Genomic DNA, 27,498 nt, shown 5'->3' with positions numbered 1-27,498 from the left:
GTGTTTTTACCATGTTGAGCCAGTATGAATAAATTAGGTAAAGTTAATGCAAACATATACATAAACTTTGTGTTTATTCACTTAAAAGGTAATGTGAACTTTCAAATAAACCCTAAGTATATGTACACACACACACACACACAATAGTAATGAATTTCAAATATGCTATCCTATCTCCTGTTAAAATCACAAAGCAACATAGCATAGATCTGACAACTTTATTGGCAGTAACTTTTAAATGTGTTTGCATCACCTGGATGCAACTGTACCTGTGGTGTTGGCACTTGAACCGTTTAAAAGACATGCCACAAACAGCCCAGCACACATAAACTGCTCAATTCAAACATGTGTCTACCTCAACACAAGGACAAATAAATTAAAGATCACTAACAGAAATCATGAATGTCATTCAGACTCACTTGTAAAGTCAAACATGACAAACAATAATCAGGTCACAATTGTACAGAGTATTAGGGCCACATTGAGATTTTTTTTTCTAATTCCAGAATAAAGTCATTAATATTAGTCATGATAAACTAAAGCTCTGTGGCATTGCTACACAATAATGTTGTGATGCTGATGTGCATTTGGAAAGAACAGTTTAGAAATAGTCACAATATGCCATCCAACATTTAAAAATTTCTATGACAATGCCAGAAAAACTGAGGAAAAATAAATCCCATCAGAGATGTCCGATTGCTGTAACCTAGCAACAGTGACCTCAGCTTTAAAAAAAAAAAAAAGTCGGTGTAGACCCAAACGCAGGAGCCAGTTAGGTGACGATAAGAAACTTTAATCAGAACCAAAATTACAACATAAACTAAACAGGCTGAGAGACACGGGCGGATGCACGAGCAGAGGAACAGCAGAACATGGGACAACGGACATGGATCAGAACAACAATGGAGGTGGCAACAGACAGGGCGACACAGTAACAGGACGAGAGAGCACGGACAAGGCTCTGACAAGGACTAAACTGAAAACAGGACTTAAATACCCAGTGCTAGGCAAGACACGGGATGGCGGCGGCGGCCCAGCCGGGACAGCGGCAGGGTCAGGAGCTGGAGGTGGCTGCATGGGTGGGTTGGAGGTCCGCTGCAGGTGTCCCTGCAGTTCCCGCGGCTGGCACGACAGCCGACCAAACTGCGCCATCCACGCCACACAAATCTCTTCCTGGCGGGAGAGCTGGAGACCCACAAAATCGAGTCCCAGGGGCTTGGGAACAGCAGGCGGAACGGGTAGCCGCTTGGTCCCTAGGGCTTGCTGAACTGAGCGAGGACCTCCCCGGGCCAGTCGAGTTCCCCGACAAGTACAGACTCCGCTGGGTCCACGATTGGTCAGATCCTTCTGTCACGGGAAAACGAGGGGTAGTGTTGCAGGCTGAGGACCCAAACGCAGGAGCCAGGAACCAGGTAGGTGACTTTAATCAGAACCAAAATTACAACATAAACTGAACAGGCTGAGAGACATGGGTAGAGACACGAGTAGACAAATACGAGCAGAGCATGGGACAACGGACATGGATCAGAATAACAATGACCGACGTGACAACGGACAGATCGACAGCGTAACAGTGGACGAGAGAGCACGGACATGGATCTGACAAGGGCAAAACTGAAAACAGGACTTAAATACACAGTGGTAGATAAGACACAGGCGATCTACATTAGGGCAGGGAAGGCAAGCAACTTGGGACACAGCCTGGAAGCAAAGTAAGGAGGAACAGGACAGGACCAGAACTTCAAAATAAAACAGGAAGTAACAAAGACAGAACACTAAACACCAGAATGAACTCAAAACCTGACAAAAAATCAAAAAATCAACGTGGCAATAGAATATCACATTACCACTGTCCAACAAGCCAGCACCATAACTTGTAATCTTACTGAAGCATCTTTATTTTAAGTGCTTGGAGCTTTGGGAACAGTTTGTTACCATCCAAGTTCATCAACCCTTTCTGGAAGAACTCATGCTAAAATATCATGCTACTACCATTTACACAATGTATTTCAAACAATTAAACTTACCTTAGTGACTTGAACTGCATACTGCATAATAATTATTCTTATTAAATTAACTTTTAGTTTTATACATTTCAGTTACAGTCTACCTGAAAATGTGTGTTTATTAGGGCCAAGAATTATTTTTTTGAGTCTAGATGTAGAAAGCAACAGCCTTAGTTCTGGGTTTCTTTCCCTGCTAGACTCCATTGGCTTCTCCCAAACTCTCTTCTGACGACCATTACCTCATTACATTTGAGTTTACTTTAATTGGCTGCACAGCATTGAGGAATAAATTCAGCTATAGAAGATGTTTATCTGAAGATGCTGTGGCTAAATTCAAAGAGCACATTCGGTCATCATTTCCAACAATGCCATATCTAAATTTACATGAGGATTTCTCTCATACACAAGTTGATGACCTTATGATTAGCACTATGGCCACACTGTGTTCAAATCTTGACGATGCCGCCCCTCTCAAAAAGAAAGTAATCAAACAGAGGAGGCTGACTTCCTGGTATTAAATAAAACAGGAAGTAACAAAGACAGAACACTAAACACCAGAATGAACTCAAAACCTGACAAAAAATCATTTAAAGTGTAGGGATTTTTATGAGTTCGAAATGTATTGAAAAATGCTAGTTTTAAACACACAGCCTTTGAGCATGCATGTTATACTTTCATGTCTCCGTAAATGTTCATTTACATGGCTGAAGTAATCTCGTTCATTTGCATGTTTAGGACATGTACACAACTGACATAAATATAGATCGGTCAGATGGTTCGGAGGACGTTTGAGTTTGTGAGTACAGAATATATGGCAAAAAATGTAAATTATTCAAGGTAAAATTAAAATAAATAAATAAATAATTAAAAATTAAGTCCTAATTCCACGTTTCACTGTATGGTAAAACATGCAACAGTTAACAAGTAAAATAACAGCAGAACAGAAATTATCAACATGAAAAAAACCTGTGATAACATTAAATGCAGTCCTTTTTAAAGCTCCTTCACAACTTCAAGACTGACTTGCCGAATTGTCACTGTTAATTGTCACTATCATTTTAAGTAATTATTCAACAACATTTTCAGAGAAAGTCTTTTGATGCTCTTGATCACTGATGAAAACAGATGTGCATATGAAGGGTTTTGGTGTATTCCTCTTCAACTATAACAAGATAATATTGTCAATGAAGGAAATGCCCATAGGGTCCTGACACAGATTCTTCCGACAAACAATTTCGAACAAAATCAACGTGGCAATAGAATATCACATTACCACTGTCCAACAAGCCAGCACCATAACTTGTAATCTTACTGAAGCATCTTTATTTTAAGTGCTTGGAGCTTTGGGAACAGTTTGTTACCATCCAAGTTCATCAACCCTTTCTGGAAGAACTCATGCTAAAATATCATGCTACTACCATTTACACAATGTATTTCAAACAATTAAACTTACCTTAGTGACTTGAACTGCAAACTGCATAATAATTATTCTTATTAAATTAACTTTTAGTTTTATACATTTCAGTTACAGTCTACCTGAAAATGTATGTTTATTAGGGCCAAGAATTATTTTTTTGAGTCTAGATGTAGAAAGCAACAGCCTTAGTTCTGGGTTTCTTTCCCTGCTAGACTCCATTGGCTTCTCCCAAACTCTCTTCTGACAACCATTACCTCATTACATTTGAGTTTACTTTAATTGGCTGCACAGCATTGAGGAATAAATTCAGCTATAGAAGATGTTTATCTGAAGATGCTGTGGCTAAATTCAAAGAGCACATTCGGTCATCATTTCCAACAATGCCATATCTAAATTTACATGAGGATTTCTCTCATACACAAGTTGATGACCTTATGATTAGCACTATGGCCACACTGTGTTCAAATCTTGACGATGCCGCCCCTCTCAAAAAGAAAGTAATCAAACAGAGGAGGCTGGCTTCCTGGTATAATTGCCAAATTTGTGCCTTAAAGCAGACGTCAAGAAAATTAGAACGTAATTGGTGTTCCAGTAAGTCGGAAGAGTCTCACTGAACCTGGAAAGCTTAAAAACGTATATAAAAAAGCTCTCCGCAGTGCTATAAGTTCATATTACTTAGCACTAATAGAAGAAAACAAGAACAACCCCAGGTTTCTCTTCAGCACTGTAGCCAAGATGACAAAGAGCCGTAGCTCAGTTGAACCAGTGATCCCCTTAGCTCTCAGCAGTGATGATTTTATGGACTTTTTTTTTTTTTTTTGCAGATGAAATTCTCGCAATCAGAGAAAGAATTCGTCAGCTCTTACCCACATTATATATATATATATATATATATATATATATGTACGTACGTGTATATATATGGAGTGTGGCTCGGGAATGGAATTGAATTGTACAATTCAATTCGATTCCCAAGCCACACTCCATACCAGTCGGTGGCGGTAATGAACTGTAACGTTGTTTGTCAACCGCCATAACATGCCAAGAAGAAGAGAAACGACGCTGTTTGCTGACTGACACGGCCGCGGTGAAGAAGACGGATTTGGTGAAGCCAAATGGACTCACATCAACATCGGGCCCAGGAGAAGCCGCGAAATCCCGACAATTCGGTCGAGTCTCCGAAGACTGAGCAAAAAGCCAAAAGAACACCGCCAATCAGCACGGCTCTCCCGCCGACACACTGGACTCCTCCACCATCAGATCACGTTGGTCCTCGCTGGATTCCTTCACATGGATGTACTGGCCCTCGAGCCCACGATTTCAGTTTCCCCGCCGCGTCTCCCAGCGGAGGAGGTTTTGGAGGACCACGATATGGCTTTGATCCCTCTATTCCCCCGCCTCCCATCGGTCTTCCTCCAGTATACCTCCGGAGCACGAACCCCGACGCTCCAGTCACATGTGGTAGCCTCCCACAATTTAGAGCCTGTCCACAGTATGACTTCCATCCGGTGTTAGATTCCAGTGAGAACAGGCAGAAAGAATATGATGATTATTGTGAAGCCAGGACACCATTCAGTGGCCCGCCACCTCTTCCTCCCTCGAATCATGATTACCGAATGGTCGGAATAAATGAAGCCGCTACATATAGGCAACAAGACACCGTGTGGCTCAAACGGTTCTTACAGACCCGGAACAAAGTGACTCAGCAGCAGAACCAGAATCACCACAATTGCGTCCCCGACTTGAAACAGGCTACCTATCGAGTAGCTGGGCTCCTCTCTAGGCTGGATGAGTCTTGCCACACTTTAAAGCGCAGTGTGGAAAATGGTCGAATGTGGGTGGAGTCCTACCACACTGCTCTGCTCATTAGGCAGGAGCTCCAGCACAGAGTGATGCCTCTGCACGACGGAGAGCTTTTAAATGAACTCGAAGCTAAACTGAGTTGTGTGGGGAAGACGAGGGCCCGGAGGCTAAGAGCCAGGAGCTTACTGCGGCTGGAAAAGCAGCACGGACAAGACCACATCTCTGACAGAGAGGCCGCTATTGACACTTGGAGAATGAAGAAAATCCAGGAAGTAGAGGAGAGGCAGAGGGTAAGATTACAGAATACTTAGTATTGGTCTCAGATGATTAATGAGTTAGAAAACCTGATTAGACCCTCAGCATCCTATAGGTCTCTGGACCAATCACTGAAATTATGATTCATAATGCTAAGTCATAATGACACATTGTAATCAACAATATACTGTTGACATTGTCCAGCTGTCTGTGTCTATCCTCAATTGGTGAAGTTTGTGATAAAACTGGACCGTTGATTATTGTCTCTGTTGCATCAGTCATTTCCTCACGTCTTTTTTCCCCCTATGTTGTCCTGGAGTAAACCAAGATAAACTATTCAAAGATGATGAGCAAAATGGTGGCTCATGAGGAACACATGTATTTGTGCATCAGGAGCAGGAGCTCAAGCTGGCTGCAGACTCAGTTCTCTGTGAGGTACGGAAGAAACAGGCTGATGTAATGAGGATGCATGATGTCCTGAGATCTCTGGAGAAACTACGCAGGCTGAGGAAAGAGGCAGCATCCCGAAAAGGTGAGGTGACCTTTGGACCCTTGTCTCACCACAGGCTGGCATTCAGTTAAGGTGATATAGTAACAAAAGTGAAATGTTGTGCCAAATGTCTACCATAGTATCTGAATATTAGGGGTGCTTGATTCACTGATAAAAGGGAAATTACAGTGCAGCTCTGCTGCACGTTAAGGTACAATTCATCTCTGCTCTGACAAAGTCTTAAGTTTAGATTGATGCTGCAGAGGTTTTATATCTGATGCTGGATCTCTGTTCATTGGTATGGCTAAAATGTTATACTGGCATCAATTGAAACTCACAGTTAAAAGAGACTTTCATCTGATTACCTGAGTCCACAACAGAATCACAAAGAACAAATCAAATCAAATGTGTTTTTTACCACCAAATCAGAACAAAGTTACTTCAAGGCTCTTTACACTAAATTAAAAATGCAAGAAAACTTGACAAACTTGTGGAAAGAGCTGGCTCTGTGATTTGAACCACCATTTTGAACCACCACCATTTGGACCATCTACTTTGTAACACCCTAGTGGATCAAAAAAACCACTGCAGTGGGCCTTTAATCCGTCTCTGATGCACAATTGAAAGATTCAGAAAATAATTAATCCCCATTGCCGTTAGATTTTACAACTCCTTAAATAATAGAAGGTGAGTTCCTCAGCAGCAGAATTTTCCTCTGAGGACAAATGAAGTATATCTGATTCTGATATAGAGAACGTGTAGAACAAACTCTTAATAGAATTATTGAAAGAGATGCAACAAATCCCTCCACAAGCCAGAACTTGTTGACAGTGTTGTAACATCAGCTGGGAGTAATCGCTCTAAGTTGCAGGAGGTTACAACATATTGTGACCAGAGTTTTTGGCTCTGTATTCTGGAGGTGTTCTGGGGGAAGACTGATGAAAGGCAGGGGAACAGAGGGGTCAAAGCCATAAGATGGCCCTCTAAAACCTCCTTCGTTGGGAGACGCCACTAGCACTGTGAGGACATAAGGGAAAAACACAATCAACAAGTATGCAACATATAATGGTGTGGTGGGATATACGTGTTCATCAACAAGCAGTTTGAACCCTAATCAGGATAACTAAAGACTAATTAAACTTTAACTTTTTAACTATAGGCTTTGCCATAGCTACAAAAAAGTCTGCTCCCTGGACTGATACAGGGAGTTGGTTCCATAGAAGAGGAGTCTAATAGCTGAAAGATGAATCACGGTTTACTCTTGGAGACTCTCGGAAAAACAATATGATAATATGATATGATAAGCCTTAATTTAGAAAGCAATTTGTCCTACTAAGACAGTAAGGGACGATTAGCTCTCTGAGATATGACGGAGCTTGGTCATTAAGAGCTTTGTATGTTAGGATAAGGTTTTTAAATTATGGTGTTGGCCCACCTGAAGTCCCTCACAAGTGACCTGCTGGACCCCCAGGCAAACAGGTCTGTGGATGATGCAGACAACATGGGATTACATTATCTCCAGCGCCACCTAGACGTGTGGATCCTGTTTGTTCATGTGAGCTCTGCATTCACCACCATTGCCCCCAAGACCCACTGCTCCAAACTGTCCCAACCCTCTGTGCAACCAGCCCTCTGTCAGTAGCTCTTCAGTTTCCTGACTGACAGAAGCCAGCCAGTAAGGCTGGGACAGTTCACAGCAGACACCAGGACCATTAGCACTGGTGCCCCCCCAGGGTGCTCTCACTTAATTACTCTTCTCCCTGTACACAAATGATTGCACCCCCACAGACCCTTCTGGAAAGCTTCTGAAGCTTTCAGATGTGTCTGGTGTCAGCAGTCTCATCCAGAATGGCAACAAGTCTGCATACCTACAGCAAGTGGACCAGTTGGTGTGCTGGTGCTGTCAGAACAACCTGAAACTAAACCCAGCGAAAACAGTGGAGATGATAGTGGACTTCAGGAGACGTCATATGCTCTGCCCCTGCTCACAGTCCTGTGGCTACAGTCAGGACTTCAGATTCCTGGGCACGACCATCTCTCAGGATCTGAAGTGGCAGGGAACATCAACGCCATCCTCAAGAAGGACCAGCAAAGTACGTACTTCCTGCAACACTTGAGGAATCACAGACCTCCTCAGGAGCTGCAGCTGCAATTCTACACTGCAGTCATTAAGTCTGTCCTTGGCACCTCCATCACTATGTGGTTTGACACTGCCACCAAGAAGGACAAAACCAGACTGCAGCACACTGTGAGGACTGCTGAGTGCAGCATTGGTGCACACCCTGCTCTCTCACCAGGGCTTGTACTCCGCCAGAACTTAGAAGACGGCAGAGAACATCATAAAGGACTCCTCTCATCCCACATGCTCCCTGTTTGACCGGAGCAGCATATTCCCAACAGAAGTCACCGTCCTGAACACGGATGGCTAAAAGCTAACTTTGTGTGTGTGTGTGTGTGTGTGTGTGTGTGTGTGTGTGTGTGTGTGTGTGTGTGTGTGTGTGTGTGTGTGTGTGTGTGTGTGTGTGTGTGTGTGTGTGTGTGTGTGTGTGTGTGTGTGTGTGTAGGTATCATCATAGAGCAGGACTGTGACAAGGCTTTTATCAAGCAACTGGAGCAGTTGAGAAGTGTGATGAGAAGGAGGATGGTGGTTTATTCTGTGGAGGAGAAGGCTCTGATGGTGATGCTGGAGGGAGAGCAAGAGGAAGAGAGGAGGAGAGAGCAGGAGAGACGAGTGAAGAAGGAGAGAGAGAGACAGCTGCAGAGGCATCTCATGCTGTTTGGAGGTGAAACTAGTTGAACAGCAAAATGGCAGTGTGCATTTATTGTGGGTATTTACTTTGCATCTTCTCTCCACAGATGAGCCTCAGTTTGATTCTGCCCTGCAGCCCTTCAGACAATATTATAGCCTGGCTCAACACTCACTGCATGCTTTAATCCAAATCAGGTCAGTCTCACTTCTACAGCTTTACAATGTGAACAGCAAACAGGCCCATTCAGTCCTTAGAGCCTCAATGCAACATTTGACCAGAGGAGTTATTACTATTGCTGTTGTTTTATAATCTTCCCTTTGAAACTTGTGCAGCGTTAACATTGCACAGATTATTTCAGGGTTATTGTTATTCTTCTAGTCTAGGGGAACAGTCAAGTTAAAAACTGCAGACTTCCAGATGTATACATTTAAAAATCTCACTCAACAGTAGCAATGGTTGTATTTCAGCATCAAGTGAATTCATCAGTATTATCAGTAGTATGTAAACGGCATGAATGAGGAATTGATGAATACTGTTCGAAGCTACTTAAATAGTGGCAGACAAGACACATAGGATACAGACAGACAGATGAAAACCTGCTAGTGAGCAAATATCTATAGCTATTGATGCTTTCAGAATAGTGACATCTTGACTGTTGTTTTCCTTTTTCAGGAGAGACTGGGACGTGTTTGTGGTTGCAGCAGATAATCCTGATGGCTCTCTGGTTCCTCAGAACTGGGTCCTGCCAGACCCCCCATCAGACCAGGACTGGGCCACTGCTATGGAGGCTGTGGGGGCTGACTAACACTGACTCTGACTTACTGTATGTATTGTTCATTAGAACCTGGAGTAAGCATGACCAAAATACAGACCTGAGGCAGTCAATGCAATGGGTGGCTCAGCTGGCCTAGCTTCTATCCTAGCAGACATTATTTATTCACTGCCAACACCGTTCACAGTGGGAAAGAGAATAAACTCAGAGCAAAATCTCGTGGTTGACTAAAGCTCTGACTAATAACTAGGAACAAGCTTACCACAGCTTAATTCCAGCTGAGATCTTTTATTAGGACCTCAGCTAGAATGAAGGTGCTTAGTTCCTCCTGTGACCTTTAATTAACTCAATTAGAATGTTCATATAATGATTTAATGAGTAATAATTTGACACTAATTGTTAAAATACTACATCATCTTCCTTTTTGTCCTGTCAACAGTCAATCCATCCATTCAGTAGAACAATTGAATAGAGTAGAGTAGAACATTTGTTTCTCTGCCACCTTGATTATTTCTTCAGCTTTGCTCATGCATTTAATGTTACCTCAGTAAAAATGGTTTTGACAAGGTTTGGAGTTTTTATTGTAATTTTTGTTAGAGAATAAAGATACAGCTTTACCTGCCTATGTTGTTTGTAATTTTGTTAAAATTTGGATTCCCTACTGGTTATACAGTATTTAGTTTCTGCACTGCTGTTTCTTTTTGTTCACATTCATCGTGTGTGTGTGTGTGTGTGTGTGTGTGGCTGCCAATCAAAGGTTTTGGAGACACTTTCCTATTTATTTGAATGAGAAAGTGTGTCCAAACTGTAGATTGGTAGCGTACCAGGGTTTGTTTGGGTCCTTAGAAAGTCTTAAATTAAGTTCCGGGTAATTAAGGCCTTAAATCGTCTTAAATTCACCATAAAATTGAACAGGCGGGCGTTTATTGCCAACGGGAAAGGACAGTGGTTCACCGTAAAGCATAGTGTGTATTTGTTTGATTGACTTAGTACAAAGACCTTGTAATAGATGAAAGATTGTGCGATTAATAGCTGTTTTACGTTACGTCAGCGACAGACTGACTTGGAGCTGCGTGCAGCCATTACGCGCCGTGGTTGTTGAAGTGAGCGTCTCAATATGCAAATGTAGCCGGAACAGCCTTGAAGTCCCGACAATTCTGCGTTGTGTTCAGGTGCAATAAGAGATACCGGACACTGGAGATGCTGCCACGTGAATTTTCTTTATTCTGTTCCCCACAATCTGTAATGTGACATTCTGAGTGTGAGCGTTTACACATTTCCACGACCGGCTACCGCTCTCCATCAGGTTAACGAACACTGAGGCTTTGAAATGAAATAAATTTTAAACTAAACATTCCTCCATAAACAATCAGCTGCACCCATACCTGTAATGTGACATTCTGAGTGTGAGCGTTTACACATTTCCACGACCGGCTACCTAACACACAAAAACAAAGAAACAAAGATAAGGAGAGATGAATTAACATGTGTGCTTAGACGCACCCACACCCACACACACACACACACACAGGGAGAGCTCCGGCAAACTAGCTTGCTCTCTTCGTTCAACGTGCAGATGAACAACAAACCATACATGACCTAAAACCTTTACACACACATCACAGACCAATATTCTCAAATTTAACTGCTTCCAACTACACTTAAAACTTGAAAAAAGAACTTTTTAGTTTAAGCTATTTCAAACACTTACCGCTCTCCATCAGGTTAACGAACACTGAGGAGAGGCGGATCTGACATCACAACCGACATCATGGAACTTCAAAATAAAAGTGCTGACTATGAAAATAAAATAACCATAAAATGTGAAGCCAAAATTAATAAATAAGGTTACCTCATTCTGAAAACAATGTTAAATAATGTTGAGATAACATAAAAATAATCATAAAAATAAGTCAAAACATATAATAGAAAGGATTTTGGTGAAATTAATAAAATAAAACAAAAAATTATACAAAACTCTTTCCTTGTCCGTTACACAAAGATGTGGAAGTGCAAATTTAACGGAGGCTGGAGTTTTCATTGGGGGGGGGGCTTACGAATTTTAACTGTCGGTCGCACACAGACACACGCACACTAGCTCTCTCGTATGCGCGTAACCATTTCGTCATATGCGATTTGATTGGTTTGATGCATGTGTTACAGCTTTGACAGCTCTCCCAGCAACGGCATAGCAACGCAGCAGTTGACTGTGGATGCTGCTTACAGTATTTTTATTTTTGCTTGTGGGGTTAAAACTTTATGGCCTCCCCGCTGTCAGTGACTTCAAATGGATGGAAGAGGATGCATTTAGAAGGTAGTTGGCGCCGGCTGAGAACAACAAAGAGGCAATGTGCAAATGATGCAAAAAGACTTTTTCGTTAGGTTCTTCGCATGGTTCTTAAAGTCGTCGAGTCGCATATGAAAGAAGGAAAGCACCAGCGTACGTGGCAGCAGCTAGCCACCGCAGTGCCAGGTTTAAATTGTCAGTCAAAAAAAATTAGTCTGAAATTTAATTTTTTGAGGTCTTAAAGAATTAATTTTTACTCTTAAAATGGTGCAAGAACCCCGTATACGTGTATGTGGTTAGTAGTGGTGGGAATTCCGGCTCGTATAGAGAGCCGGTTCTTTTGGCACGGCTCATCAAAAGGAGTCGGCTGTTTCGGATCTCAAGTGGCTCCTCAGATTTTTTTTTTTTTTTTTTTTTTTTTTGTTTGTTTGTTTTTTTGTTTTTTAAATTAATTATGTCAAAAATAATGTAAAAAATACATGTAAAACGAATTACTAAATGTAAAAAAACACATATCAAATGTTCATTATTCATATACCTCATTATACTCAACAGTTTTGGTTTTTTTTGCCCTGTTTTTTTAGAAGATTAACTCAGAGGGGACAGATGTGGCCACAAAACACAGTCTCCATGCCATCATGTGCAAGGTGTGGGTAGACTGAAGCCTTGGTCACCCATTCTGCATTTGTTTGATCAATGAAACTGAAACATTACTAGTTTCCAGCACAGCACAGAAAGGTTTCCTCTGGGTTGTGTTCTTGATATTCACTGTACTTCTGTTACTTACTCCCTGATGTTAATATTTTGTATTTGCTATCATGAAGGCATGAAGAAATATGTGCTTAGGGAAATGTAACGTCATAGTTGTTTGTTGTTTTTTTTTTTATTATTTTCCCCCAAGTTGATAGATATCTGGCTCCTATTTCTGCATTGTTATCAGTCTGTCAATCAGCCTGAATAGGTACCTACTTATTCCATCATTCCATATGGTATATTTTGCACCCGTAATGGTTGCATGAAAAATGTATTAATATGCCATAGTTGAAGTAAAAAAAGTCACTTGTATTTGATAGTCCCATGTTTGAGGTTTATTTAGGTTTAGGCACAGCGACCATGTAGGTGTTGTTAGATGATAACATTTAAAAGGTAAAATGAGAACCTTATATACAAATTGCCATCTTGGTTACAATACTAAACAGTAATTTACTTTTAAAAGTCACAATCATGTTTATTTGAAATGGGAGAGGGACAGTGGACCCTTGTTAAAAATCCAAAGCTTTTTCCAAAGTTGCCATTTCGTAACTTCACTTATCTGACTTGCTCCATTTTGCAGATTGCAATGACTACAACCATGAAGAGGTTAACATCCGAATTCCATGCCACCTATAAGCATGTTTTATACCATAAAAAAGGGTCAGTGTATCCAGTAATTTTATTAACTCCTGATCATCTTTATGTTCTCCTCAACATGATGTTGTGGCCCTTTAGAAAATAAAACTTTCCATGTTCTTTCTTTGCTCGTGTGGCATATATACAACCCAGACTAATTATTTTATTCTTATCTTACATCTGTAGAATAATAATAATAAAAAAAAGTCCATCTTTAATAAGTAAAAAAATCAGGGTAATTCTTCATCTGTGTTACGACCTCGGGCTAGGACGCATCACAAAACGCCGGATGTTGTTTGGCAAATCCAGGTTTTATTGCCATTGGGGGGAGAACAAAGGAAATGGGTAATATAACCAAGGGAGCAACCTGAGGAAGAGGGCCGGTGGATGCTGGTCAAATCCAAAAAAGTAATACAATATAAAGAGGACTCTCTGAGCTATTCTTCTCGACTTATTTTCGATTTCAAAAGAAAAGAACACAAAAGCTGCCTGCTTAACTAAAAACCGAAAGTACAAAGGAGCAGCACCCCTGCACCTAGTAAGACCACACATCAAATATTTAACGAAACTAGGTCAGTCGCCAGATATGACAAATAAAAAGGAGGTAAACCTGGCCACTCTTCCCCAGACCGCAAGTTGAATCTATACGATCAGAACTAACAAGGAAACTATTGCTAAGTTCTGCGATGAAGGCACAGCCGAGGTGGACAGTCCGTTTCAGACAGCCTCCCGGACTGTCTGACGGGTTGCCTCTCTTCTAGTCTGGCAATTGGCAGGAGGCGGGGCCAGTTGGTCAGGCGCCGCACCAATCCGAATAAGGTGGAACGGTCATGGTGCAACCGGATGAAAAATGCCGTTCCAATCGGAGGGACGAAGGCGTGGCTAAGTGTGCGAGAGAGAGCGAGAGAAAGACACACACATACAGTACGGACCGCTGTATCCATATCATACAACCGTAACGATCTGTGATGTTGAAACATTAAAATAACAAATAATGTATAGGCATGCCACGTAATAAATTATACACTTACACCCTTTTTGTCCTTTAAAAGGCACAAGCGGGTTACATGCTGTCAGAAAAAGGTCTATTACATAGTTTCCATCATCAGTTAAGGGATTGGTTGGACTTAATTCAATCGGTGATGCAATAGTCTTTGATGCTGAGGACGTTGGAGCATCCCAGCTGTCCAGAGTTGTGACAGAGCAAAGTGAAGAGCCCTTACATGAAGATGATTAGTACTGTCTAAAATTTCAATATTCCAATGAAAAGGAAAAGGTCGTTAAAATATGTCATCACAACCCCACAATCTTTAAAGTCTTTGGTTATGAACACTACATCCAACCATAAAGCTTCTTCTGTTTGCCCTTTGTTTCTCAATCATAAACCCTGCAATATCAATATTCCCACTACCAGCATTGCTTCTTACATGATGTGGAAAAGATGCAAGGAAGTTGATGCTCTGTTGTCTGTGCAACATCTCAGGTAGGAAATGTTGTGACAATAGCCATCAGCTCTTCCATGAAACACAAAACCCCATGGATTAACTTGAGGTTTGTGTCAATATGACTGAAGGTAATTCTTGATTAACTTTGGTTACAGCTCTTGGAATTTAGCATGTTTGTTCTCTGCATGGTCTTTTTTTAATTATTTATTATTATTGCTATTGGTCGGGTTTCAGGCTGTAACTTTAACCTATAATGGGTCGTGGATATCTTATATATATCCTATACCCTCACTTTAACATTATTGACAAATTTGCTATTATAATCATATTGCCTTTCATTCTGATTCTCCAGTCTCAATTTTTCACATACAACATTTAATATAATTTAAATTTCCGCCCCAGTTTGGGAACAATAAAGTAAATCTAGCTACATCGATGTATTCAATGACTTAAACTCCGATATTTCTATCCATGATTAAACAAAGCCCTTCAGAACACATTGATTGGTTGAAGGGACAGACTTCAAGTGAAGACTTAGTGGATTAGAGTGCTATTGGTTTATTCTTCACCTTCTGTTGACTTCTGTTACGTGTATGTGTGGTTTGACAATAAATCAGCTGATAGGGTTTACTGCTGGTCAGTAGATTAGTGTTAGAGGTAGTTCTCCTTAAAACATTCTTATTTAACCTGAAGACCAGCAAAGCTTTAAATTGTCGTCATCTCGACGTCTGAGAAGATTCAGAATCTCACAACAGCTCACAGGTAGGTAATGTAACTTAGGTATAAAATTATTAATTATGAAAATAACTGTTTAGATTGAAGTTTCTTTGAAGCTTAGCGTGAACTTCTTTTAGGATTGTTATGGATTCTGTAAACTTAGTATTTTGGATAATTTACAGTTACAGTTATTAAAATCAATATTCACAGCATAAAGTTGCAGGTTTAAGTTGTTTTTATTCCAAGATGTACTCTGGATTTTTTTTGAGCATGTCTTACTCTGCCTTAAAATTGGGCAGCATGGAACTGGTCTTTGTCTTGCACCATTAGAATATTAATTTTTAAAGCTAATTTATAAAATTAGCATATTTGCTGATCAGAGACACGATGAGTTTATCTGGCCTCTCTCCTTGCTGCAGAAGTAAATTCTGGACCATCTGTGTGCCTAGCGTTTTAGTCTTTCTGAACAGAAGCTCAGGACAGCAGGGACATTAAACAAGTTTAGCTCATCACAGTCTGTCTGCCTTATGGTGGAGACTAAAACAATTTGACTGAACTTACCTAAAAGCCTAGCTTAATTTTCTTTAATGAACATATACAATGTGCCTGGCAATGTCTATGTGTTCAGGAGTGAGCATCCTGCAGTTATAACAACACACTGTTGTATTACATGTACATAATTTGTCCTCTGTTGTCTAACACACTGCACAGATAAGAGAAGTGGAGGTGGACAGGATTTCTGAGAAAGCTAATCAGATTTAGCTCCCAGCTTTTCTCAGATCAGAATGTTTGAAGGTCTTACCATGTTAACAGACCTGTGGCCTCATATACAATGTTGCATTAACCATCTTTCAAATATTTGATGTCCAAAAATAAGTATCAAATATTGTGGAATTTTGACCTTGAAGAAACCATAATTATTTACTTAGACTTTACTTAGACTGACAGGGTGAATGGCTTCTGAGGAACAAATTAATGGGTTAATTTGAATTCAAAACAATTTATCTGAAGCACAGAGGAGCATGCACATACACAAATATGAATATGACTATGAATTGACTGTAGAGCCATTACTGCTCAGTGGCTGAGATTTGTTTTTCCTTTGAAAGTTGCGAAGTTCTGTGAGAAAGTTGAATTGACAGCAACGACACTTGGATGAGACATTAATTATTTTCAAGAATCTACTATCCATGTGTGACTTGATTCTTGATTGTTCCTGGTTGTTTTGACCAGTGTTGACATAATTAAAACCACTTAATTGCTATGTGAATGACTGTTGTTAGAATCACAAGAGATGAAGATGCAAGGAGAGCATTGTAGGTTTGTGTATCGGTGGTTTCTTTACTTTACTATAAAGGCCTCGTTCCCTTGAAAACTAGTAATTTAAAGATTACCATATGGCTAACGTACTAGCTCCACAAGTCAGGAACACTCAAAACTCAATATGCAAACCTTAAAGACTGAAATTGGACCCAGATGATACATTGTGCCCTGATTGTTTGCATCTAGTGGGTCCTGGAATAGGTGTATTGTGAGTGAACAGCAGGTCCTGAGCTGGGTGTACTATGAGTTATTGGTGATTTTCTGGAGCTGGTACAACAAAGGTGATAGTTATCACTCCTATTGTCCTGATAAGGCTTATATTTATATATATTGATATTATGAACTGCATGACAAATTGCTGAGGCGAGAGACCCTCTTGTGTAATCAGTTGATGTCAGGAGGTCAGAAAGACTTTCAAACTTCCTTCACTGATTCAACCATAGTTATTGTTGTCTCAGTTTGTTTTTAAGTCTAATACACATTCAGAGGGATGTAATGGTGATATTACCCAGATGCTGTGTAAACTCTGTCTTTAAATGAAAATGTATGTGTTTGTCTTTGTCTTTCGATATAGCAGTATGGAAGATGTCCCTTTAAAAATGCCAATCCTACAAGGGGTCAGAGGAGACTTCAGAGTCAATGTCCCTGATTATTTCACCATCTTGCAGGAGACAGAAGTGAGTGCATTTCCTTTTTGTCTCTAGACACTACCTAATTTCAATGTGATTTAATCCGGTTATTTACTACTGGTTTCTCCATGTGACAGTATGAATTCAGTCTGGAGAACTGGGTACTAACAGGGCTGCAGAATGGCTTCGTTAGCCAGTGCCAGCCTCAGCTCTCCTCCTCTTCATCAGGATTGCTACCATCTTGTCCCCCATACTGGATGATGTTCAGCAGCCCTCAACAGAGATGCCTGGCCAGCTGCCACAGCTCAGATTCCTTAAAGCCCAATCCTCCGCAGTGCTCATATCATCTCAACGCTGCTGTCCTGCATACAATGTTCACAGTTTCAGGATCTGAAGACAAAGGAGGGAGGGCTACACAGAAAGCCCACACAGCTATGTCTCCAACAGGCCGCTCAAGTCCAGAATGTCTCACTGTGTCACATCAGTGTGTTCAACACGAAGCGTTTGTCCCAAACCACCTGAACCCTCCAGCCTGTCTGAGCAGCCTGCCCCACCAGTGCAGGAAGAACTTACAACACTTCTCTGTACTACAGACATCCACACAACATGATGTCACTGCACATAGCCAAGGCCATAATGTTTCTTCGCACAGACACTCAGGAACCTTGACCCCCACCACCAGAGCCAATACTATTCACAGGCTCCACAGCACTACCAACCAACAAACAAAATGTATGGTAAGGGAAGTGCTGAGCTCAGTGGGACTCCTACCATTCTCACAGTGGTCATGGCTAAAAACAGTTGATAAAGGTGGACCTATCTTTGTACAAGGGCTGGAAATACAGCATCATGTGTTAGAAATAAGATGAAGCTGAAGAGCAGCTGAAAGTATGAATTATCGTGACTTCTATGCTGCAGATTAACCTCCTTGATAGTGTATCAAAGTACAGAAACAACTGACTACAATGAATGACAATGAAAAACATCTCATGATGATGTAAATCAAACAATAAAGCCGTGCAACTAATCCCTATACTCAGCCTTATGCTGTGCCATCATTGTAACCTCATGACTAGGAGTGTAGTGTATCTGAGATATAATGTTACACATTGTGCGGTAAAGATAGCCCTAACTCTCATTGTGAATACTCTCTAGAGCTCAGGCCATTTGAATCATACTATAATAGATGACAAATATATTTAGATAGGTATAAATCTCCTCACAGATGCCAGAAATTGCCAGGGATCATGAATCCTTACAATGTGTTTTGGTTTTGTTTGTGAAGGTTTAGTAACTCTGCCCTCTAACCTTTTTTTATGAAAGTTAGTGATGTCCCAACTGGAGACGGAGGAAATCTATCCTCACCAACAATATTTTTACTCACATTTCCAAAATATTTTCAGGGATTTGGATTCTAAAATAGGGCATAAAGTCTACTGTCTTATACCACTGTGGTTATAAAAGCTTCAGCAGGATTAGTAGGTGTAAGTCTTCTGAAAATGTAACAGGGTTTCACTACTCTGACTTGTTGTATTACAGAAATCTGATGTGTGGGCTGCCTCAGCAGAGTCTCTACATTCTCACACTTTCACTACTGTCTGTTGATTGCTAGATGTCTTTGAGTCCTGACTCCTGGGCTCCCTCCGAGATCTCAACCCACGCCTTTTCTGGTTCAGACTCATCAGCAGAGCTCTTATCAGCTCTGAGCCCAGAGGAGAGGGAACTGCTGGGGTCTATCACAGCCCGAGGCTACCCCCTCCATACAGCCATCATCACCCTGCAGAAGATGGGGCAGCAGACCTCAGATCAGGTCAGGTTATGTCTCACACTCACAAACACACACGGTACAACATGAATGCTCTGGCAAGGTGGAAACAGGACGCTGTATCAGGGGTGGTTATTGTCCCCACGCTACAGATCCCAAGCCATTACAATGCAGACAGTCTTATTAAACAGCAGCACCAAGCTGAAAGTCTATTCAAGGAAACGAATACAGCCCTACATACTATTGCTACTCCCACACCAAGACAGGCGAGTGGGGGATTTTTTATGGTATGTGTGTGTGTATTTATATCAGTAGCAATGAAGGCAGCTGAAGGAAGAAATGACTCAAACACAGTGCATAAAAATAGACAGTTTCAACTGATATGACATCTGTTTTCTCATGACATTGTCTCTGAATAGATCAGACTGCCGTTCATATCAACTGATTTGTCAGCTGCTCCATCATTTGGAAGAACTGATGACTTGATGAAATCTAAGATCTACAGGTCTCTCTGCTCTCACACAGATTTTGTTTCACAGAAAACCTTCTGATCCCATCATGGAACAGTGCAGCTCCTGATCTTTTACTGAAACCACCCATACAGAGTGGATGAGCTCTTCTCTAACCCTTCTCTATCATGACCCAGTGACCTTTTCTGTCAACTTAACCACATGGCCAGTGGTGAAGAGTTACTACTGTACTTTAACAGTGGGTCAACTGTGTGATAATAAAATAGCCCTCAAGGAACTGTGGCAAGATGTTGTCTCGTTCATCACCATAAAGGAAAGCCCAGTGTTTCCTATGCTGAGGAACATAAGAGAAGAAACAGTGAAGCTCCTTTCAACTTTCTTTCCTTATCATGGCAGCTCCTCAGACATTTCAGGCCAGTTCTATGTGTCATGTTCACTATTCCTGTTACTGATCACATATTTTCACACTATGCCATGAATGTGATGAGAGCCGTGCTACTGTTGTCAGGATCAGTCCATTCACGATGAGATAAGTTTTGCATGTTCCACAGGAATAATAGCGCAATGATAACCACAGACTCTATCAGTTTCCCACTTTTTACATTTCAGCATGCCATCCCCTGGAGATCTTCTGATCAGTGTCTGCTTTTGCGTGACTTAACGCGACTTTATGTTGAAAACATGAACATAACCATGTCACCTTTCATTCAGTCTTCTTTATTCCTCAATTGGCCTCCTCCTTTACAAGCAACAAGGCTCTCAGCACTAGGTTAATGCTACTTTTACCTGATTTAAATTCACCTCAGCTCAGCTGCACTGGTGGTTGAGTGATTAGAGCACATGCTACATAATCTTAGCATCCCAGATTTGGTTCTGGCTCAGGACCAATGCTGTAGGTCATTCCCCTTTCTCTCCCGAAACAAACACATGCTCAATGCAAGAAGGCCAACCCGTCAGGATTACACTCAATGGCTTATCTAGACCTAAAGGACAGAAGACACACTTCATGACCTTTGCATCAGAGAACTATTTATACATGGAAAAATGTTTTTAATTTGTTGAAGGTAAACGTCTTGAAATATATCTACTCAACTCGCAGTTCAATATTAACAAAGTTCCACATCAACAGTAATTAAGGCAAGATTTACAATATTTATTACTTATATTGTAAAATTTACTATTTTCTGCTTAGAGAGTGATTTCAGACAACTCCCGTAACTGAAAACTTCACGTTTGAGAGAACATTCTGTTGCTGCTGTCATTTCTGTTCTCATCTCAGTTCTGGAAGGATGGGGTCTTTAAAATGGAAAAACCAATAGGGATGGGCGAGTACACCACTATCCCTATCTGTTCAACCATCATTTCTCCAGGAAAATTAAGGCAAACAGAAGGGACAATGAGAAAGACCCACATATGTGAGTTTTTCATTGTACCGTTTTTTCTTCGGTACAGCTAGTGTGTTAAAATAATCATCTGACATGTTGAATCTATTTTTTAAAGCAAACTAGTGGGCATTGCATTTTAAATTGTGCCGCCAATTGTTGTTGTCGAGGATTTTCCTTCAGCCTGAGCACAAATATTGAATTGTACTGTATTACTCGTATGGTCCTCATACTACTACATTCTGTTATGTAACTCTACTACTTTTAATTGAAATTTAATGGAATACTACGAATCAGAAGATAGGTGGCCCTCAAAATATTAAAGCAATCATGACACAATTGGAGAATTTATTAGTAGGATATGCTTGGTAGATAATTTAATACAGTACTGATGCCTGCAGAACTGATTAATGGCTTTTTGCTGATTGGGTCATGGAGCTTGTCTCAGACTAATCATAATGAATCATTGTAAACTGTCATTCATTGGCAATTTCAATAACTTGCTCCATGCTTAAGTGGATGTGGAGTTGAGTTGGAGCAGTGCTTCTGATGTTACTGATGGTACAGTCACAGCTGAACAGATTTACAAACAACTCTGTCATGTATACCTGAATGGCTGATATGACTCTCTGATACTGATAACAATACGGATTTCTGCTGCTGAGAACTTCCTGTTGCTGACAACTAATGATTATGGGCAGCTTTCTTGTGAGCATGATTCCTCTGGTTTTTGAGCAAAGGATATTGATTCGTCTTGTACAAACCATCCTTCGTGTGTGTGTGTGTGTGTGTGTGTGTGTGCGTGCGTGTGTGTGTGTGTGTGTGTGTGTGTGTGTGTGTGTGTGTGTGTGTGTGTGTGTGTGTCTACAGATATTGCATTACCTGGTAGCATGTGACCACCTGTGTCAGCTGGGTTATGACATGGCTGAGGTAGAAGAGGCTCTGGAGATGTTTCAGAACTGTGAGACAAAAGTAAGACACAGAGCACGAGCATCACCTTTAATCACATCACAAGTTAATTATGTTACTGTGATATAAAACACGGTGGTTTGTTCCTGTTGAGGCTGAGGAGTTCCTCCATCTGCTCACTCAATTTCATGAGATGGGCTTCCAGCAGAGCATCATCAAGGAGGTGCTGCTCATCCACGAGAACCACCGAGAGCGGGCCCTTGAGGAGCTGATGATGCGCATGGCATTACATACTGCAGATCAATAAACACACCAAGGACACCATGTCCAAAAATGGTCAGTTGCCTTTATAAACATAGATATTATTACTCTATTATAATCAGCTGCATGATGATGATGATAATGACAATGTTCCTATCTGTACATGAATTATGCTTACCCTTTATTTGGTATTGAAATGTATCCTGTGTCAGAATCACTTGCTCTTACCATTACATATGAAAGTTCTTATTAAATGAAACCAATGCTGTGTTTTAATCATCTGAAATGAATCCTTCTTTTCCTAACCCTAACCTTAATCTATTTCTTCTTCTGACGTGTTGCCTAATTTAACTTTCTGGCTGAGAGACAGCAAAGTCAAAGAGGACCATGGCCCATCAAGGAATTCCACAAAACCATATATTTTCACAGACACAGTTCAGTATCACATGACATGGATGTCCATTTACTTCCAAAATAATGGAGAGCCCACATTAGTTGTAATAAGCCACTGTTACAGGGTTGTGGAACACCTTGAGGATAATCTTGGGCAAACACTGAGGTCCCTAATGTTTTGGTGCCAAGTTAGATCAAGACTGTTGTCCATGATGGTCTTAGGCAGCCTCATCAAAAATGTATGTATGGATCCAATCCTACCAAAACCCCTCATCTCACGCTTTAGTCTCCATCTCTGATTGTCTACTGTATACTCAGTGGTTATGTGTCTGCTGAGTGTGAACACAGAGTCTCCTCGGATCACAGCAGTCAGTAGAGACCCTTTACTGTTGTCATATTTGCCAGAGACAGCTGTCCACTGGCCTGAGGTCAGACTATAGCAGTCCATCACACATAGTAAGAAGTCATCACAGGATCTGTTTCTCATCACATAAAGATTGTCCATATGGGCCACCATATAAAGACCATAACTGTGTTGCCGAATGAGTGTGGTGACCAAAAGCCACTGGTCCAGTTCAGGTAAGTATTCAAGGATATCTGTGGCCCCTTTACCTCTCCAGAGACAGATAAACATCCTGTTCATGGCAACAACAGATGCCACTGAGGCTGCGGGGGTTGGGAGGGGGGAGACAAAACTCCAGCTCCTGTTAGACACTCTGTACCTCTCCACAGATGACATAGCCTTCATACTGTACTCACCCCCCAGAGCATAGAGGTAGTCCTCATGCCCCACCAGACTGAAGTTGTAGCGGAGTTGGTGGGGGCCACAGATGGTAGACCATGCATTAGTTGTAGGGTCGTAACAGAAGCCCTCCTCTACTACGTTCTTGCTCACATCATGCACTCCTCCAATGATATAAAGTCTGTTGTTGAGAACAGCTACGCCGGCCATAGTGGTGCTTGTGTTCCCAGGTAGATGAGTCAGGACCCTCCAATCTCTGTGCTCCTCATCCAGGTAGCATACTGTTCTTTGTGCATCCTGCAGCTCAGTGGATGGAGAGTGGCTGCATACGGCCATATAGCTACTGGGGTGTAGAGAGCCAATGTAGTCAACCAAATTACGAGGTAAGGTGTAAAGGTCCTCCTTCAGGTCAGCGTACATGTCTCTGATGAATAATGCTGAGCTGTGTGAAAGCTCCCAAACACCATAAGTAACCGCTGTATGGTACATCAGCAAACAGTTTTCAGAGTTAATCACATTGATCAAGTGTTTTGTAAGCGCTGAGACCTGGAGAAAAGCTGTACATTCAATGGCTTCCACAATTTGGTCGCTGTTGAGCATTGGCCGCTCTCCATCCAGGACCCGCAGCAACACCAGGAACCCCAAAACCCCCACACATTGCAACTGGATCTCGTCCTGTTGGCTATCCCTCATTCCTGATTGGAACAATGCTCTGAAGTACTCACAATTCTCCACTAGGGTTTTCCTATCCACAAAGAAAGAGCTACTGTTGATGTTGATCCTTAGGCTGTGAGGTGGCTTACAGCATGAAGGGATGCTGGACTTCATCATCTCCTTGCTGCCGAGCTTCATTACTCCTCCAGCTCAGCTGTACACTTTGGTCAGGGAAGGTTGGATCAAAGCTTGATCCACAGCACACCCACAGTGTTTCAACAATGACTGCAAAGAGAGTGGCCATTTGCTGTCCTGGGCTCTGATGACACACTCTATACATAGCAGGCAGAAGTGTAACAGAGTTCAAGTACATAATGGTGAAATGCAGACAGCAGAAAGATGAGCTGGATAATCACTGACTGGCTGAGAGAGTGCTAATGATTTATATTTCTCTTTGTGACAGCTCTGGACAGCTGAACAGTTGTCCTTGAGCAGTAACAATAGCTTGTTCCTGTGGGTCACATGTTTTAAGACTTAGCGATATATTCCTCTGTTGTACTGCTGTGTTCACCCAAGTATCATACTTGCTGTGGCAAGATTAGTCTGCCAAGATAATGTCAGTAACATCCTCATCTGACTTACAACAGCAATCTTTTCCAATGTGTTATTGATGTGATTGATCCACCCACTCTGTAGTAACAGATTGTGTGTATGAGACTGCTTTCAGATTTTACAGCCTGGGTTGAAGTACTTTTTGATTTAGAAGTCAGAGCATTTGCTCCTTTGGGAGCCGCAGAATGTTACCAGTGTACTTGGATGATGATCTAGTGCTTAAGCAAAGCGGACCTGCTATTTTTTTCCCCTGTTTTTTTTGCTATCCAGTGAGTGCACAATAGATCATCTGTGAGGCAGTCTGAGCATCACAACAATGTATTTGGGAAAGTGAAGACATCTGATGACAAGTCCCGCTGAGTGGCCTGTATCGCAAAGTTGCATTAAAATGCCTGGATCCCTTTTCGTTATCTGGTTTCATTTACCCAGACATTCAAAACCCTGGTAAGCTGTCTCATGAGGTTGGGTATCAACTCCCTAATTGAACCCAGGGTTTTCCCATCTAGATCAGTGTGATGTTACATAAAAGGGGCAGGGTTTGCTACATCCAACCGATCGGACCATGGGGAAGACACAAAAAGCTGCATATTTCACAATGGAGAAGCAAACTCTAATATTAAGGCAGCATGTTGACTATAAATGAAAAGAATGCTAGAAAAAAATTGCACACTCTGTCAATGCATAAATTACCATAATAATAATAATATAATAATAATATAATATCCACTAAATTGGCAAGATTTACTGTATGTATTACAGGCCTCAGCATGAGTTACCTGTAGGCAGAAGATACATCCTGTGTTGTACAGGAGATGTACAGACAAGAGCCATCAGTTGTGTTCATCCAGCAGGATGTCCTCTGTCTAAGGGACGAAAGCCAAGCGCAATTTACTGCAACTAGCGGTCATTTTGGGTGATACGGGGAAATACGGGGATATATGGGGAAACGCACCTTACTATAACCCATACAGAAAACACATTTAAATCTGGCCATTACCATAGAAAAATACACAGTAATTAAAACAACAATTATGACCATACATTTGTAGGTGTCACATATGTGTCCCATAGATATATGTTTTTGATTTTTTTTTATCCCTTGTTTGACAATTTTGTCCTCATTATTGCAGTTTTTGAACGGTGGCTTGGAAGTTCAAATCACAACAACAAAAGAAAAAGGACAATGACAAATCTAAAATCACAGCAGCAAAAGAAAAACACTGTATGGGAAAGGCATACTTCAGCTCCCAATATCTAGTCTAGTGAGGAGTTTAAATGTACTAAGGTTGGGACAGAGCTCCTCTTATCTGGGAGTAAAGATGTGGAAGTTAGTAAGGTGGTTCCAAATTCAACCAAAGGGAGAAAATGGAATCCAAGAATGGCAGTACAGGAAGCGAAAGCCAATCTTAGCCATACAGAGATTGTGGGTAATGTACAGATAGGCCAGGGAGGCTTGAGGCTTGGCCCAGGCAAACCGGTGTGGAGTAGAGCAGGTCCCAAAGAAAAGAGGAAGCTAGTTGTGGAGCAGGTTCGTAGACAGGAGGAAATATTAAAGAATGCAAGGGCAGTGGCTCAGGCTAAGCAGGGATAGTGGTTGAACTGGGAAGGTGTAGCAAAGAAAAAGCTTAGTTGGAAAGAGCTGTGGAGTTTGGAGAAAAGGAGTATTAGATTTTTGATAGGGGCAACATATGATGTATTGCCAACTCCCCAGAACCTAAAACCCCGGGTAATGGAGACCTGCTATGTTTGTTGTGTTCAGGTACTGCAACTCTAAAGCACATCTTGTCAGGATGTAAGGTTACTCTGTCACAAGGACAGTATACGTGGCGACATAACCAGGTTTTAAAAAGCTTAGCTGCAGGCATTGAAGATATATGGAGGCAGGCAAATTCAAGAAGGTCTAAGGCAAAGAGAGTTGCAATTTAGTTTGTTCAAGAAGGAGGGAAAGTTAATAAGATAACAATGAGGCAAGGCAGCTTAGAGGATGCCTGTGACGGGGAAATGCAGGTAGATTTAGGAGGAAAGCTTGTTGTTCCCCAGGTAATAGCCTGTAAAAAGCTAAGGCCTGATATAATTTTGTGGTCTAGGAGTAGAAAGAGAGTATATTTCATAGAGCTGACTGTGCCATGGGAGGAAAAAGCTCAGGTATTCAGATCTAGGTAAGGATGCTGAACAACAAGGATGGAAGGTTAGGATTTGTCCAGTGGAAGTAGCATGTAGAGGGTTTGTAGCCAGATCTGTTGTTGCTTTGTTGAGGGAGTTAGGAGGAAGCGGCCAGAGGGTGAGGAAAATAGTGAAGGAAATGTCAGATGAGGCAGTAAGATCTAGTCAGTGGATTTGGATTAGAAGAAGGAATAGTAGCTGGGGGCCCAGCAGGGGGAGCTCTTAAGATAGACAGACTCTAGGGAGAAGCAGAGGAAGAAATCCAGGAAGAGGAAGTGTATTTCAGTGGAGGGTGTGGCCTGCTTGAGCCTCTTTGAGCCCAGGTGGTTAGTCCAGGTGACTTGGCCTGTATTGGTTTGATTTGGTTTGATTATAAGACTGTTCAGGTAAGTTTGTTTGCTGAATCTGCTCGTGTAACTTATCCTCCACTTCCTGCACCCTCCATACTTTCATGCCCCCTACCCAAACCAGGGTCTGTATCCCAACCCCCCTTTCATTGGTGCAGTTTTGACAGCAGCTGGGTCAGTGAACATTTCTCCCAAAGGGGAGCTGATCCTCAGCTTCGCTGGGTAAAGCTTCCCAAATCTTATGTCTCGGTAGCCACAAAGTAGTTCTTTCACTTCTTTAAAAGTCCCTCTCCTCTTCATCACTGTAGACAGCAAGCTTGGAAAGATGAGGATTTTGTCACAGTTGTAGACCAGAGAGCTCTTTTGCTCTGCCGTACTGAGCACCTCCAGCTTTTCTTGGTAGTAATGGAATTTGACAAACGGCCTGGGGTTCTGTCCATTCATGGGAGCAGGCTGTAGGCCATGATGTGACTGGCCTGGTGTGGTAGCGGCATCCAGGTCCAAAACTTTTTGCAGC

The 27,498-nt window shown here is 41.6% G+C and overlaps 2 protein-coding genes across 2 annotated transcripts; one reads left to right on the top strand and one right to left on the bottom strand.

Annotated features, from left to right (window-relative positions):
• Nucleotides 1-777: 777 nt before the first annotated feature.
• On the bottom strand, nucleotides 778-24,057 carry LOC115041127 (kelch repeat and BTB domain-containing protein 13-like). The gene is made up of 4 exons (XM_029498438.1): nucleotides 23,769-24,057; nucleotides 23,223-23,681; nucleotides 21,783-21,859; nucleotides 778-1,420 (listed from the first exon to the last, which is right to left on the bottom strand). Exons 1-4 carry the CDS (start codon nucleotides 24,055-24,057, stop codon nucleotides 1,055-1,057), a joined length of 1,191 nt encoding a protein of 396 aa, XP_029354298.1. The 3' UTR covers nucleotides 778-1,054.
• pdcd7 (programmed cell death 7) lies at nucleotides 4,428-10,116 on the top strand. Its single transcript, XM_029498237.1, has 5 exons — nucleotides 4,428-5,516; nucleotides 5,875-6,013; nucleotides 8,536-8,754; nucleotides 8,828-8,915; nucleotides 9,394-10,116. Exons 1-5 carry the CDS (start codon nucleotides 4,539-4,541, stop codon nucleotides 9,524-9,526), a joined length of 1,557 nt encoding a protein of 518 aa, XP_029354097.1. The 5' UTR covers nucleotides 4,428-4,538; the 3' UTR covers nucleotides 9,527-10,116.
• Nucleotides 24,058-27,498: the final 3,441 nt, after the last annotated feature.

The sequence above is a fragment of the Echeneis naucrates genome, chromosome 3 (genome assembly GCF_900963305.1).
Source record: "Echeneis naucrates chromosome 3, fEcheNa1.1, whole genome shotgun sequence".
Taxonomy (NCBI): Eukaryota; Metazoa; Chordata; class Actinopteri; order Carangiformes; family Echeneidae; genus Echeneis; species Echeneis naucrates.
The sequence above is the reverse complement of the archived record's forward strand: the minus strand, read 5'-3'. Positions and strand labels throughout refer to the sequence as shown.